We start from the raw sequence: 17,404 nt of genomic DNA, 5'->3' as shown, positions 1-17,404 counted from the left end.
AAAAGCCAGGACAGTCATTATGGCCTGCATGTGCCTCCACAACCTAATGAGAGATCGTTTTCCTGGGCTTCAGAACATTGACGTTGACCATGAAGATGAGTTGGGCAACCACATCCCTGGGGCACGAAGAAACGCAGCAGTTCTGCAGGATGTTGAACGAGTTGGCGGAGGCTACCAGGCAAACAAAGAGGGCAAGAAGCTGAGAACTTACCTGAAGCACTACTACAACAGTCCAGTTGGAAGCCTGCCCTGGCAACAACACATGATATAGACTGCCACTTGGCGCACTACTTGGGATACAGCACAGACTCTGCCATAAAAATGGCATGTAAACTTCGATCATGATTTTGTGGAATGAATCATTTCAAAGTAGAAATGAATGACCATGTCAACAGTTATTTTAAACATACATTACTTTTACATCGAAAGGTAGTTTGAAATTTAAAAAGTTAACTCTCCTTAATAACATGTGTTCGAAATAAAATAATGAAGGAGAACATGTTTGAAAAAATGTGATTTATGAGAATAAAAAAGATGTACAGATATAACATATTTTCTTTTGTCATCAATCATGTTGTTTTAAACATGATATATATTTTTCAAAGACATTTTATTAACGATAATTAATTTTATTGACCATGTTAATGTTTAAAATAAAGTTTGAAATAAATGTTCCAAAATGGGTCAGTTGTAAGTTGAATTGAGAGAGTTCATCAAGTAACAATAACAATCCAAACAAAAGTTCACTGTTCATTTTCTTTATTTGACAAGTATAACAAGTTCAAATGGATGATGATTGATGTGACGGCGCTGTTGCTGCCTCCTTGATTTAGTGGAATGAATCATTTCAAAGAAGAAATGAATGATCATGTCAACATTTATTTTAAACAAAAATTTATTTGACAATGAAATGTTTGAAATAATAAACGTTGATTCTCCTTTAATAGCATGTATTTGAAAAAAAAAAAAGAACATTTTTGAAAAAACGTGATTTATGAGAATAAAAAAGATGTACAGATATAACAAATTTTATATTGTCATTAATCATGTTGTTTTAAAAATTATATATTTTTTCCAAGACATTTTGTTAACGAAAATGAATTCTATTCACCGAGTAAATGTTTAAAAAAGTTTGAAATAAATGTTCCAAAATAGTCAAATTATAATTTGAGTTGAGAGAGTTCGTCAAGTAACAATAAAAACAATCCTAACAAAAGTTCACTGTTCATCTTCTTCATCTGACAAGTTCAACTGGGTGATGATTGATGTGTTGGCGCTGTTGCTGCCTCCTTGCTGCTGCTGCTGAAAGGGGGCCTGCTGTTTTTGCTGGAAGTGGGGGTGCTGCTGCTGGAAGGGGGCACGCTGCTGCTGGAAGGGGGCCTGTAAATTGGGCTGCTGAAATCCTCCCTGAGGGTTCTGAGGGGTCCAGGTGCTGCTTGGCCCGAGCATCCCAAGGAAGGAAGCAGGTGGAGCGTCCTGGGCGAAGCCGATCGGCGCTGACTGAGGCCTGAGTGGCTGGATCATCTGGGGAGTGCTGGGGCGAGATACTGGGGTGGTGGAAAGGTGGTCCGCCCGATCCTGGTAGCGGCTCACCAAGTTGAAAGTGTCCCTGGTGAACTCTCGGCCGCCAGAGGGGTCTTGGGAGTGGGCGGACGGCCTGCAGCATCCATTCTAGCCAGGCCTGCCTCTCGTCAGCGCCTTGGGTGAGTGCCGCATCCACCTGGCTCCGGATGGCCGTCTGCTCGGTGGATGTTCTGATGAATTCCAGGAGGGCCTTGTCCACATCGGTGGGCGACCCCCTCTTTTGCCTCTTCTTGGGAGGTGCAGCCCCCTGGCTGGAGACTTGGTTGGAGCTGGGTGCTTGGCTGGCATCTGGACCCTCCTCATCTAAACCCTCTTCGTCGGAGGCGGCTTCAGTAATTCGGCCACTGAGGTGGCCCAGTTGGCAGCCCTGTGACCGATGGACTATGTGCTTCGTCAGAAAACCAAGGTTGTTATTGACCCATCTCTGCCTGGGGGTAAGGACGATGGCCTTCTGACCACTCTTCTTTCCAGCGGTCTTCATCTTCCCCAGGATGGTCCTCTGGCTTTTATACCATAGTCTGATGTCGGCCACTGAAAATATACAAAATGTAGAAGCAAGAAATTAGTCAACATCCAAAAAATTGGCATGTTTAACTAATAAACATCATCAATAAATCGGAATGTGCATATTTTTCAGCTACTACTTACCGGTGACTCCCAGCTTTTCCGCCATCTCCATGTACTTGCGCTCCTTCTTCTGAGAGTTTTTGAAGTCCACCTTGCTCTTGTCGTAGATGAACTCATTGTCAGCGAAAAACTCGGCCAGCTCCTGCTCCATGGCTTTGGTGATACCGCAGGTAGCATGGCCATCTGTCACGTTGTTCTCATCACTGGCGGCGGCTGGTGGATCTTGGCCCCCTTCCTGCAGCATTTCATCATCCTCGGTCTGGGCTTCACCAAATTCATCACCCTCATCACAAGCTATGACAGAAGCAGTAGCTTTCTCCTCGGCCACGGGTATAGGCTGGGGCCATTCCTCCTCATCAGGCTGATTTTTCCTCTTTTTCCTTGACTTCTTTGGGGCCATGCCGATGCTTGTATTTTGGTTGTGTCTTGTTCACTGTAGCAGCGTCTCGTCAGGCATCAGCGGTTGTAATGAAGAAAGTCGCATCGCATGTCGTATTTATAGGCCAACACCTCGCGCGACAGGTGGTGCGGTGTGTCGCACAATGGGTCGTAGCCTTCTACGATCGGTTGTAGTAGTCGTACAACGGGTCGCTAGGTCGCGCGACATATGGCGCTACAAAACGCATATGTCGTGCGACTTGGTCGCATCATCGTTCAACCGTTGCAGCCGTTGTACGACTGTTGCACCCGGAAACATGAAAATAATCGCACGATTACGTCTCACGACTGTTGTATCCTGGTGCAGTGGTCGTTCACCTCTCGTACGATTTTATATATTGCTTGCGACTCAAAGACAACACTTCTACAACAGGACGGAAAAAATATTTTCGAAAAAAAAAATTATCGCACGAGTGAGGCGCCAATTGTGAAAGGGGCTTAAGGCATCAGACTTGCAATCCTAAGGTCGAGGGTTGGAACCTCGGGATGAACATTTTTTTTTTTTTTTTTTTTTTTCTTTTCAACATTTCACAAATGGTCCTTCATGACCATTACAAGGTATATAAGTTAAAACATTGCACAATAAAATAGTTTAAAAAATCCTTTTAATATAACATGTACATGTACCATGTGTATCATTTACACCGATTTTCCAAATTTTCTCATTTCTTCCTTTTCAAGAGTATTCAACACGTTCTTTTCGTAAGAGAAGTTCAGTTTTCCTCATGATGATCATATTGATCTCAATAACAATGCTGATTGTCTTCCTGATCATGAAATCAGAGACAGATCACCTAATTCGTCCTCATGACGAATTAAAATTCTAGTTGTTTTTATTTTATTTGTGTAACCTTTTGCGTTTATGCGATTTGTTATCACTTTATCATCATTTGTAATTTTTGTAATTGACTTTGATTTATATCAATAAAAACATAATTAAAAAAAAAATTGTAAGGTCAGGAAATGAAACAGACCTGACGCACTGACACATACATGTATACCAACATGCACATGTACATGTACAGTCCTTGAAAAATCTATAAATTTAATAAATCAACCAAAATGTTTAATAAATTTCTAAATTCTATTTCAAGTCGTGCAAGCTGTCAGCTGAATCTATTGAAGGTGACAATATATCAATTGACAAAACATGCAAGGTCACAAAGATATGATGATCAGTTCTTTCTTCAGACTATTACAGATAATCTCGTATTTAAAATAATGGTATGCCCCTAGCAGTCTTCTCTGCTAAACAAACTTCAATAAGCATCAGTGTTTTAAGGTCAAGTTCACCTCCTGAAATGTTGTTTTGAATCAATAGAGAAAAATCAAACAAGCATAAGGCTGAAAATTTCATCAAAATCAGATGTAAAATGAGAAAGATGTGAAATTTTAAAGTTTCATTTATAAATACATGCACAACTCAGTGACATACAGTAAAAATATCAGTGATATCCCTCTCTACAATATTTCATTTTTTACAGATTTTACAATTTTTACAGATATGACTGAACCATGAAATGTTAAAACAAAGGTTATTCCACATGTTCAGGGAGGAATAAAAAATTTGGTTTCACAAAACTCTAAGATCAAGCAGAAAGCAGCTGTTCGCTATTCCTCTCATTGTTACCAAAACATATGGTGAGCGCTCATTTGCACATGCCTCTTCCATCTTATGGAATGCACTTCCTAATTATATGAGAAATATTCATGATTTAGATAAGTTTAAGACTTCCCTAAAAAAGTATATGTATAACTTGTAATGAATTCAGTGCCCAACACTCTTTACTTACTTTCTAATTTCTTTCCTTAATTTCATCCAAGTGCATAGGGACATGCGTTGCTATGTGTTATGCGCTATAAAAGAACTGATTATTATTATTATTGAAATTAGAATAAATTCACATAGCAAAATACAAATTAATTAGTGATGTCATCAGTCCCCTCAATTGCATACAGGCCAGAATGTGCATTTTGTGAAATTAAGCAACTTTTAAATGTCATAACTTTCTTATTCTACATCTGATTTTGAGGAAATTTTCAATATGCTAGTTGGATTTTTCTCTTTTTATTCAAATCAACTTTTTGTTGGGGGTAAATTTGTCCTTGAATTTGTCACATTGAAAAATATATCCAACATTTTCTTTTCTATTTACCCTTTATATATACAATGCAATAATCCAACGCTATGATGGACAATGCCACTCTAATCGGCCTGGGAACTTGATAACCATTTGTATCTGGTAGAATAATTTTTCAAAATCAGAGTAAAAGAATTAGGCCTATTTGATAACAAGTAGAACACCTCTGACAGTCTCGCCTGCATTACGCAAAGCTCATTATTAAAAGCAACAATGCTGACCTTGAAAACAACTCCATTCAAGATGAACAATTTTTTTTTAAAGATAATTTTATCATTCTATCATATGCATTCTCCTGTTATTTATTCATCTTTATCAATAACCTAATGTGCAAATGTATGTGAATAGTTTTAATTGTCTCTGTAATTTTCTTACCAAGTATTTTTAATTGAAACCCTGTAAAGCATTTGTAATTCAGTTTGTACTGCAATACATGTCTATTGAATAAACCATTAAATGAATGAATGAATGAATGAATAGAAAAAAACACATTCATTTGATAACAAAATCTTACTTGACTTCAAGTAACCTTTGACCTTGACTGAGAAACATGTTTTTCATTTCATATCATTTGTGATATCCAATCTCTCTAATATAAGTTACATGTACATGTATATATAATTTGAACTTGAATTCAAATATGTCTTAATGAACAAAATATCAATTCTTATCCAAGATTATTGATCTGATATGAACTTTGACCCTGACCTAAACCTGAAATTATATACTCATCTACATGTAGTTTCTGATGCCTGTTAAAGGGGAATCCAACCAAAATAAAAACTTGTTTTATATTAAAGAAAAAGAAAAATCAGACAAGTTGATAGGTGAAAGTTTGAACAATATTGGACAAACAACAAGAAAGTTATGAATTTTAAAAAGTTGTAAATATTGGTAATCACTATACCCATGGAGACTTCAAATTGGCCGCATATGGGATGTCATAGTGATGTAAGGCAAGGACTACTCTTCCATGTACTCCAATACATATTATGGCTAAAATGTCATTTTTTCCAAAGGTTTTATTTCAAGTTGTATTTTTCTTTCATGAGGACATAAAACATTATACTACCTGGATTATATTTAGATTACTGCCCCAGGGGAATGGGTACTTTATAGAGAAAACCACAAATCCCTGATAATAAAGTACATGGCCTATGGGAAAGTTGTCCTTGCCCCTTGTCATAATTTACTTACCCAGTTGCCAATTTGAAATCTATATACTATTAGTGATCTCAATGTTAAAGCAGCTATAACCTTCTTATTGCTTGTCCGATTTCTTTCAAACGTTCACCATTCTGTTTAAATTATTTTTCTCCTTCCCCACACATCATTTTATGGCCAAGGCTGGATTCCCCTTTAACAACGATATGTGTTGAACGTATGTAATTCACGTACGTGCATAGCGCCAACTTAATGTGTTCCGCCATCTTGCTTGTTGGTTGCCGATAAAATGCGTATTTTCAGATTTTTTAACGCTCAGTTATTATCCATGACTGAAACATTGACCAATCAAAAACTAAGATTCTATAAGAAATATGAATATTCATATACGAAAGTATAAACATAGATAATTCAGTTTTATGTGAAATTTAAACCCAATACTTCAAAATATGGTTAGTTTTATGTCTCTAAAATGACCCTTAAAACCAGAATTTTATTACTAAAAAATAAAGGTTTTCCCAAGTTGCCATGGTAACGCGGTCTGAGATATAAAAGCTTAGCAAACACTTCATTTCAGTGATCGAGGATGTATTTGTTTACGGTATACGTCTACATAAATTATAACATTTTTTTCCAGACCATGGATGAACTTTCAAAAAGAGACATTTTAGGCAAGTTTTTACGATTTCCGGCAATTTTCTGACACAGGCACTTTGAAGAGGTAATTTTTACAGAATTAGAAGAAGACGTCATGGATTTTCCTAATTATCACGACGGATATGCAACTTACTTGTAAACAAATCAAACAAAGTCTATGATACATTTTCGATAATGCAAAAAGAGACATTCAAGTCTCTGATTGAGAGCCGCAGATTGAACATTCGCACGGCGCAATGGTAGCGTTTTCGCCGAATTCGTCGGGGCGAAAACTCCAAGCGAGCCGTACCACTCACCAGTCCCGAACGCTGCGCTGTATGTTTGATGATTTATCTGGTGCCATTTCGTGCTTATAAATTTGTTTTTTCTACAATGCCACTATCTCATTAAAATTGTTTGTCATGATAACATTGGAAATATTATCGTTTAATGGCTCGAAGGATCGACTGTAATAAAAGATACTTTGAAATATTGTCAGAGAGTGATTAGTTAGGTGATGTTTATGGTCAGAATTTAGTCATGGCTTCGGGTGAACTTACGCGAACGCGGTCACTTGCTCACGGGGCGAGTCGGCCTGGCCCTTTGGTGGAAGGCCGTTAGGCAACGTGCAGTGCAGCTAGAGCAGAGTTGGGGAGTTATAGGTATAAAAATACTTTGAAATAAGTAATCTGCAAATATTTTTGTCTTATCCCTTTGGATTACTTAGATAAGAAATTCAAATTCTCAAAGTTTAAATCAAATTTTAGACAGTGACAACAAAGAGTGGTGCTGTATGGGGGGGGGGTCTTGCATGCCCCCAATTCACGAACAAGAAAAAAAAAGGAAAAGGTAAGAGAATCTTGCGAAATTGTTCAATTGGATTTTTGTAACCAAAAGTCAAAATTATGCTTATGTCGCTTGCTTGCAACTATATATTTTATAAATTTTGCCTGATCGATACGCCATATCGTAGTACCCTCAATTATTTTCACTTGTTACGCCGCTGACATGACTGATATAACATCTACTAGTTTATGATAACATTATTTGGTTGCGGGATCAAAGCATCAGCTATAGCTAAACATTTATACTTTATGCCTGTTCAACTTCCAATACAGGTTTAGGCCTGTATTTATGAGATGTTAAGATCTATGGGTGCCTTTATTATTTTCAATTTCAATTAAAACAATTATTAATTATGTATTAATTTAGTATTAACCTCGATGATACATTTTATTGTGTTAAATCGTACAATTTCTGTTGTATTAAGCCCCTTATTAAGCCCTTTTAAAAACATGCTCAGTAGCAGACCCCCCCCCCCCCATATATAAAGACAATAGAAGTGTATATAGAATTAATTGACCCCCCCCCCATTGAGGACAAAATGAAAAAAAATACTCAAAATAATCGACCGCCCCCCCCCCTTTGACGAGGCAGCTGTCGGTGGCCTGATGTCTTCATTGACTTCTTTTTGCTTGTAAAAATAATATTAAAGAAATAGGGGCTACTCTAAGTGTCCCCTATGAAAATTGATTTGGATCTGCAAGTGCATGAGGCTGCGCCCCCTCCAACGTCATAGCTACCCCATATCTTTAGGTTCTAGCTCTCATATTTTTCAGCTCCCTGATTTTTTGGAAGAAAAAAAAACGAGGCGAAAGAAAAGAGTGAAATAAATGAAATACGATTAATAAAAATTTGAGTTGTTTGAAAGAATTATACTTATCAGAGAAACTAAATTAAATTCTACAACCATGAAGAATAACAGCAATCTTGATAAATTCTGTTTTTTTTTCAAAATCAGAACCAATCAACCTTTTTCTGATTATTCTGTCACTTTCCATATTTTGGAGAAAAAAATAAAAGTGTTCATCGACGCCCTGTACTGCATGATGAAACTGTTTTCCCCACTCGGCCCTCGTAACCCCCCCCCCCTCTCTCTCTGTCCCTCCCCCCCCCCCACCACAATGCCCCTTGCTCATTTCTCTTATCTCCCCTTGACCTTAATTAATTAATCTTAACTATTTGGCGGTACAGTCAAACGTGACTGGTCGCCATCATAGTTTCATCCCCAACAAACAAGGAACAAACAATAACAATTCTGTTTTTCGACCCAACATCATTCCTTTCAATACGCGTAAGGCTATACGTGGGCATGCACAAACAACGTGGGTTAACAAAAACTGACCCGCGTTTGGACTGAAATTGTGATTAAAATAAAAATGTTATAAATATGAAAAAAATATGTGTATAATGAAGGATATTTGATAAACGGAAAAACATAAATCGCTAATTCATAAAAATGCTGGAAAAGATTTGACAGAGGTTTTTAACAACGGTAGTCAAGGGGAATTAGTGTATGGGTGAATGGCGTTCGAGCTTTAGCCGAGCGTTAGCCGGTGAGGGCGCGGGCCAAATCTGCCTGAATCTGGCAATATGGCGTCGTCCATTAAGCTGACGTTAGCCAGCGGCGACTGCACGTACGTGAATTCTGACTGAAAGACTGATAATTTCATCTACCTTGAAAATTCAAAATCTTTATGTTTGGTTTAATATTTTCAAGCTGATATCAGGTTATCAACCCTATTGACATTTCACCATTATCTAGAGACATGAAAATAGAATCATCCATTTGCTTATACTTGATAATTTTATGGATTAGGGCCTTCTGCTTTCAAAATCTTAACCTCTTTTCAAAGTACCACAACATGGCCAAAGTTCTTTGCCCCTCACTGACCTTTAGCCTTTATCATGTGACCTACAAATCATGCCAGAAGGTCACTTGCTTAAACTTATGTTCATATCATGAAATAGGTTCAAAGTTATGACTTCATCTTGGTTTAAGTTGGTTAAGATTTCAATGTTGACAACACTGCCATGGTCACTTACGCCATCAGAAAAAAAGCGCCTATTATAGTCTCACTCTGCTATGCGGTATGCAGGCAAAGTAATCTCAGAAAAATGACTGTCAAGTTTTGAACATGGAAATCGACAATGCTCCCAGACGCATCAGAGCAGTTCACGAGAAACATTCTTGAATCAACATGTACATGTATATGCACCAAGCGTTGAATACCTGAGTTTTTAACAGCATACGAGCACAACCCATGTGGATATTTCAGCTTTTGTCAACGCTTGGGTTTTGGCTCTGGGCCAGGATATGTTATTCTATTTAAAAAATGGTGCCTAGGCGGTCTCTAGTATAGCCCATGAAGGGGGCAGACAAATGTCCATCCATTTTTAAAGAACATGTTCAAGGCAGATAAATAAGCAATCACGTACACTGCTAGTAAATTAGTTTTGAGTGGTAGCACCTTCTGACTTCATGGTTGAGCATGGAAATCTTGATGATAATACATTAAGTTTATTAACCCCGAATGACCATTGACATTGATTTTGTATGCTAAAATTCATTATGAATGATCAGTAATTTGATTACCCATACATGTATATGTACATGTATGTCTAGTTTTCAGGAAATTGGTCATACTTTCAAAGTGACAACATTTAAAGAACTTTTTCAGTAGGTTAAGATTTTAATGAACAATTAATGAATGTCTCGCTTCAAACAAATGCACTATTATCACTATAAGATGTTCACTGATGACTAGACAATATTGGTTTAAATCTTAATGGTAACTTACCACTTGATCTGCGGTGAAATCGATGTATCCCGGTAAAATCAAAAAGTCACTGCAATTAAAACAAAAGTAGAAAAACAGATGAAGTAGTTCAAACCACAAGATTTTTGCCCAATTTTGTTTACATATTATATGTTGTTACCATTGCAACACAATTTCCAACACATGGAAATATATATGTCCTGTACATCTTTACCCTAAGACCAAGTTGTTAGCCAAATTTCATGAGAATTGGTTGAAAACTGATGAAGTAGTACAAACTGCAAGATTTCTACCTAATATGGGGCATATAATACATTGTTACCATGGCAACTTGATTTCTGACACACACGAAAAAATATGTGTTTTGAAACATCTTTACCTCAAGACCAATGAGTGTGCCAAATTTCATGAGAATTGGTTAAAAACTGAGGAAGTAGTTCGAACTGCAAGATTTGCAACCAACAGACTGACCACCCGTACACTGGTTCCTATACCCCCTTCAAACTAGTTTGGCGGGGGTATAAAAGCAGAATATGTAGCCAAACTGATCCAGATTTTGTTATTTTAAACAGAAACTCTTGTTTATTATTGCATCAGAAATAAAACATGAAAAATCAAACATTCTGAAAAAAAAAAACTGAGAGCAGCTATGGCCAGCCATGTTATCAGTAATCAATATGCATATTATCCATCTTTATTCTTAAATGAGGCTCTGCACCATCTGCTCTCTGACTCCATCTCTGAGTTTCAGTACATTTACATGTAGGCCTATAGTAATTATTATTTAATTAGATGGAGTCATGTAACAATACTTAAGATGGGGGTGTACAATACTATTTGTTGAATAATATTTAATTATTCAAAAACAGTAGATCAAGACAAAGAGAAGAAATAATATTTTGAGGGAAGGAAATCTAATATTTCATCACTCTCCTTCCACACACATGCTGCAGACGTCACATGATATGCGCTGTGCGGCAATATTGGTAGGAGAGAGACGAAATAATATGTTGTTCCCTCAACAATTATTTTGTGGAAACAAAATAATATTTTGAGTAGGCCTAGGCCTATTTTGAGAGAACGAAATAATTTTTTATGTGGAAACTAAATAATATCATATCAAATATCATACAACATAGTTTTGCATATTAAAAATTGATGAGTTTATTTTCTGACGGAAATATGGGCCTGATTTGCCGAATTACAATCTCGTCCGCTCCTTCGATCAAATGTTGAGGTGTGGTGTATTGTGGGTGATCGTCAACAGCACCGGCTAATTCATCGTGCGCGAGGTTTACCGTGATTAGAGCAGTCGACGATCGACAGCGCATTAATAGCTAGAACTTGATATGAACGAGCATTTATGTAATATTGGAAAGAGCCATGGAACATGCAGCTAAAAAGAAAAAATAAGATTAGTTAGCAAACACAAATTTATTACCAACATCTGCTCAGATTCGATATGAAAAAAAGCAAACGAAAACTTAGAATTTACTCATGATATGATAACTTAGGGATGCCACTCGCGCGCCGAGAAATTCCTGCCAGTGCGCGTTGCTGATGGTTATCCTCACAAATTCTTGGCAGGAATGATGAAAGATATTCCAACAATGTGAAAAAAGTACACATATAACAACAAAAACAATGATACTCACATTAACCTGAAGAAAAACTCTTTCAAGTTCTTATATTTTCATACCCATTGCTGACACATATTTCAACTACGACTTCGATGAGATCCTAGCATAATCAACCCATTCATACGTAAGATCAGCTGATTCCCATTGATCAAGATTTCAGGACCGAAGAATTCGATCTTAAGCGGGGGGATCTGGATGTGAAGGGTATTTTGAAACTCTATTAGCAACGTGATTATATTGCCCAATTTCATTTTTTTTAACCCCATGTCAAAATGGAACATTCCAAGTTTATGTCCTTGACAACGAAAAAATCCCCAGGGCAGGCAATTGGAGTATGGAAGACCAGAACAACGCCTACAGTTGATAGGTTGATTAGTACTAAGATTTCTGAATGTCTCAAGGAACTTTCGTCAATTACGCTTGTGATTGCACAATCCTGATTTCTCACACTTCATACTGTACCCAGCAATTTGCATGATGATCTGATAACTTGATCACTCTGCTATTGGAGATAAAAACCAGTTATGCCGAATTTCACTTTCTCAGTAACTAAGTCGGCACATTCTCTCGTATGAGCCTGTGTGTTATAGTGAATGACTTCCAGGAAAAAATGGCGACCCGCATTGGCTCGCGGAAGTGACAATTTTATGCGAAGACATGTTTCCAAAATCCATTAACTCATTGAGTGCTTCGTGCACGCTACGTATCCTACTATAACATGCCACACGCGTGCTCGCACGCCTACTATTGATTGCTTTGTGCTTGCATTATTTCCTACCCTCGCCTGCTTCGTGCATGACTGCGCACATTCGGAATTACAATCATTGTTACGCCGTTTTGCATTGTATTGCGCATCGCATGCACGCCGTAATTAGCACTATTGTGTGCAGTGCTAACTCTGCTTTCTCACAGATCAACTTACTCACGCGGTTTACATTCGACTTTTTCGAGTATTTCTACATTTTTTACAAGATATGGCTCCGCCTCCGAGAGGGAAGAGACCTAGGTTTTTTTATCCTGATGAGGTTCGTGAGATGGTTATGAGAGAGAGACCACCAGCATTAGCTAGGGCCGATTCTGATTCGGATGAGTCGCTAGAAAGCGAGAGCGAGTCAGAGCCAGACTTGGAGCCGGAGAGGTCCGGCGATGAGCAGGGCGGAGAGGTCGGTGACGGTTTAGGGACGGACGATTATCAGCATGATTCTGACAGCGAGGTTGAAGATGCCAACCAAGACGATCAACCACAACAACAGCTACCACAACAGCAACCAGACCTGTGGATTGATCTCGGCGATGAAGACTGGGCACCTTCGTGGCAGCAGAACTCGTACCAGGAAAGGCCAAAACTTCTCTTCGATCACACCGACTACAAGCCCGTCGACTACTTCTTGCAGTTCTTTCCTGATGCAGTGTTTGAGCTGATGGCAACTCAAACAAATTTGTACGCAAAACAGACCATTGGAAGGTGGGTTTAATTATTTTTTTTTATTCAATCTTTGTGTATTACCCCCCACAAAAATGATAAAGAACTTCTAACACATGAATCAATAAGTGGGACTGTACTAACAATTTGGTTGCTAGGGATTAGGCCTAGACTGAGTCTATAATAGTACAGACTAAATCTACACCAAAAATTTCAGTTCAGTGTTTGACTGGGCCAGAAACAAGGGATCAGAAGTTAATAAGATATGATCAAGATTTCGCAGCAAAGATTTGATTTAACTGCATTTATAGACTAGAAAGAATTTGATTTCCTTACAAATTTTTTTTTTTTCCAATGGAACTTTACAGTCCCTTTTGGCTACAAATTTTGATATTTGGTTAGAATTATTTTAGAAAAATGTCCTTGCCATTTCTTGTTATATATATATTTTTTCTGATGGTCTGTCAAATGTTCCACTTTACTCTTACATTTATTTATTACATTATATTTTGGCCGTCATGTTAAGATTGTGCATATGCCCGAGCTTCCTTTATATTCATGTTTAAAATCACAGCTGGTTGCAAAATTTAAATAAAAATCCAAAATATGCATTTATTTTTTCATTTATTTATTCATGACCGGTGTGTTGGCTCAAATGGTAGAGCGTCCGTCTCACAACCGGGAGGTCGGGGGTTCAAACCCCGGCCGCGTCAGACCAAAAGACGTTAAAAGATGGGAGTTGCTGCTACCCTGTTTGGCGTTCAACAATTAAAGGGATAGAGCCTTGTCGATCTGGCGCTTCGGAGTATTTAATTTCATGTCTATTTCGAACAATAAATTATGGATTAAATCATTTATCATTTATTTGTTTTCTTTTAATTTGAAAACTTGTGAAAAATGTATTATTGATAATCATTACGATATATACTTTGTATAATCATTGACTCTACTTTTACATCTTTTCTCTCTTCAGGTTAGGTGTGCTGCAGCAACACTCCAGATTGAACAAGTGGACGGATACGACTCCTGCAGAGCTGAAGGCCTTTATAGCTCTTCAAATGGCGATGGGCCTCGTGACGAAGCCTGCTACCGACCAGTACTGGGAGGAAAACTGGCTTCTCGGCACACCTGGATTCTCTACAGTCATGTGTCGTAATAGGTTAGTATCTATCATTATCTGTGTTTTCCATTTATTCATTTATCTTGTGATCAAGACATTTGTGTTAACAATCTAGATTTTTTGTGTGATTCATTTCATCATTTATGTTATAATTAATCTGTAGGGTGGATATTGATGGGATGAGTGGGGTCTCAGCTGACTTGAAAATGCAGAGAGGAAGGGGTGGGGGCAAAAAGAAAGTAAACTAAGTTTATTCTAATAAAGTCAGAGAGGGAGGGGAAGGAATATGAATAGTAACATTTTGCTGTTTCTGTCAATTTAGGGGAAGCATTAAATTGGAAACATTTTTCTCTTGTTTGGAAAACATTTGTTGTTTCAGATATTTGCATTTTACATTCTAATTTTTAATTGATGTAAAAACAATATATTAATTTTAGAGTAAATAAAATCAATTTTGTAGAAACTAAATTATGTTATATTTTTAAAATGTATTTTCAGGTACCAACTGCTGAACTCCATGCTGCACCTGGTCGACAATGAGCTAAGGATTCCCCGCGGTCAACCCGGTTATGATCCTCTGTTCAAGATCCAGCCTGTTATAGCCCTTGTTCGCCCAACATACCAGCAGTCTTTTTCACCAGGTCGTGAACTCGCGGTCGACGAGAGCTTGGCACCGTTCAAGGGGAGACTCTCTTTTCGACAATATATGCCTATGAAGCCGAAGAAGTTCGGTGTAAAGTTCTGGGTTATTACCGACTCATCCAACGGTTTCTGTCTGGATTGGAATGTATACACCGGCAAGGAGGAAGGGAGAGGAGGAGACGGTTTAAGCACCAAGGTCGTCAAAGACCTGACTCGGCCTTATGCTGGGAGTGGACGCCATGTATACATGGACAATTTTTATACATCGCCACAGTTATTCGATGACCTGAAGGAAGTGAATATTGGTGCATGTGGGACCCTCCGTCTCAACCATAGGGGAATACCGCCAATGATGAGGGAAGCATCTGCCGCAGCCAGGAAAGGAGACCCACCGAAATTCTTCCGGAGAGGTGACCTTCTGGGTGTCACATGGCATGATACAAAGCGGGTCAGCGCTCTCTCAACGGTCCATCCATCTGGATGTCAACAGAGGCAGGTGCGTGACAGGAGATCAGCAGGAGGGATTCGTCAAGTCACCAAGCCAACTGCAATCTGCGGCTACAACTCATCAATGGGAGGAGTGGACTTACTTGACCAGCGTATGTCATACTATCGCTATCCTCACCGTCACATCAACTGGTATATGGTGGTATTTCAATTTTTACTAGAAGTAGCACTCGTCAACGGATATCTCGCCTATCGTCTGGCTACGGGCTCTTCTGTGTCAACAAGGAAGTTTCGGATGGAGGTCATCAACGGACTCGTCAATGGCTTCCTGAAGAAGCCAGCAGGTCGCCCAAAGGTACTAAGAGAATCGACACGTGACAACCGGGATGCCCTGAGATATGAAGGCCAACACTTCGCGGGGAAGAGATGCTCTGGTGGGAAGGGGAGATACTACCCAGACTGCGTTGTTTGCTCTAAGAAGAACGGAAATGGACGCAAGACAACTTCCTACTATTGCAAGCGATGCCAACTGCCCATGTGCTTGGAACCGTGCTTCCAGAACTACCACTCTCCACGCGCTTGAACACTGAATAGTTCACTGACTTGGCCCATGTGATGTCTTGGTTTTGTTACCTCTTTTATCTAAAGGACTCTATGCCATGGCAGTATCATTAGTGCAATCCTAATAATTGTGCAATGTTGTTTCTTATTGTTTTATCATGTATCCATTGTTTACTCTTACATGATAATCTTATTATTTGTACGTTATCATTTATGTCTTATATAACTAAGTAATATGCACCAATCTTTCTGAGGTAGTATGGAGAAGATGGCTGTTATATATTTTGTCTATTTCATAAGTTTTTTTCAAACTTTTTGCCAAGATTATTGCCGTAGTATATTGATTAAACATCTGTTTTATTTATTATGAAACATAGTTTTTATTAATGGCATTCCTCCAACAAGCATTTACAAGGCTGAATTATTTTCTGATTACTGCAAATATTGTACATATACAGTCATATTCAAATACATGTATAATGAGCTTTTTGACGATATTCCGTGATATTACTAAACATTAATGGAGGCGTTGTCCATATATGTAAGTTATGATGTTAAAAGCAATATTTCATTTACTTTATTTATTGAAAGCTGACATTTATTGTTCCTTTTGCACAGTCTGTGCATTTGAAAAACTTTATTCCATGAATATTGCCATACTTTATTGATTGAACTACTTATTAATAAAATGTTGTTTCAATTTGTCACATGGATCCAGTAAAATGTAACCAAACAGTATTCAACTGTATCACAAAGTTATTTGTCATTCTGTAAGTCAATAGTGTGATAATGTGTTCACTGAGCTTTGTTGTTATACATGTATGGTGGTGATATGTGAAATATGTAATTAATTTTAATAGTTTTATAAGTAAATAAAAAAATAATATAAGACAGATAGAAAGAAGGAGATTGGTGAAATGGAGATTGAAGAATGGATGGGAGAGAGAAAGATATAAGTATAGAAAAAGAGGGGAGAGAAAGAAAGATAGAAAATAGTGAGGAAAAAAACAGAGGGAGAAATAGAAAAAAAACGAGATATGAGATAGGGAGATAGATAGACATGGAAGAGGTAGAACGAGTGAGAGTGAAATAAAGAGAGAGGGAGGGAGATAGGAACAAATAACGAAAATATTAACAGACGGAGGAAGAGAGAGATAGTAACAGTGAGATAGGGAGATAGAAATACATGGAAGAGAGGAAAAAAATACCTATCCCCCACCCCCCCCAAAAAAAAAAATACGCGTACAGCCATAGGAAGAGAGCGACATAATTAGGTTGAAATATGGTGAGATATAGAAAGTGAGAGAAAGAAAGATAAGGAGAGATAGAAAAAAGCGAGGAAGGAGAGAGGGGGAGATAGA

The 17,404-nt window shown here is 38.0% G+C and overlaps 2 protein-coding genes across 2 annotated transcripts; one reads left to right on the top strand and one right to left on the bottom strand.

The window, feature by feature from the left end:
* Window positions 1-744: 744 nt before the first annotated feature.
* LOC135153610 (uncharacterized) lies at window positions 745-10,277 on the bottom strand. The gene is made up of 2 exons (XM_064097153.1): window positions 10,232-10,277; window positions 745-2,115 (listed from the first exon to the last, which is right to left on the bottom strand). Exon 2 carries the CDS (start codon window positions 2,063-2,065, stop codon window positions 1,235-1,237), a length of 831 nt encoding a protein of 276 aa, XP_063953223.1. The 5' UTR covers window positions 2,066-2,115; window positions 10,232-10,277; the 3' UTR covers window positions 745-1,234.
* Window positions 10,278-13,346: 3,069 nt separating this feature from the next.
* Window positions 13,347-16,223, top strand: LOC135153754 (piggyBac transposable element-derived protein 4-like). Its single transcript, XM_064097887.1, has one exon. The coding sequence runs from the start codon at window positions 14,911-14,913 to the stop codon at window positions 16,063-16,065; it is 1,155 nt and encodes a 384-aa protein (XP_063953957.1). The 5' UTR covers window positions 13,347-14,910; the 3' UTR covers window positions 16,066-16,223.
* Window positions 16,224-17,404: the final 1,181 nt, after the last annotated feature.

Source organism: Lytechinus pictus, chromosome 3, assembly GCF_037042905.1.
Source record: "Lytechinus pictus isolate F3 Inbred chromosome 3, Lp3.0, whole genome shotgun sequence".
NCBI classification, from domain to species: Eukaryota; Metazoa; Echinodermata; class Echinoidea; order Temnopleuroida; family Toxopneustidae; genus Lytechinus; species Lytechinus pictus.
This window is presented reverse-complemented; position numbering and strand designations above follow the sequence as displayed.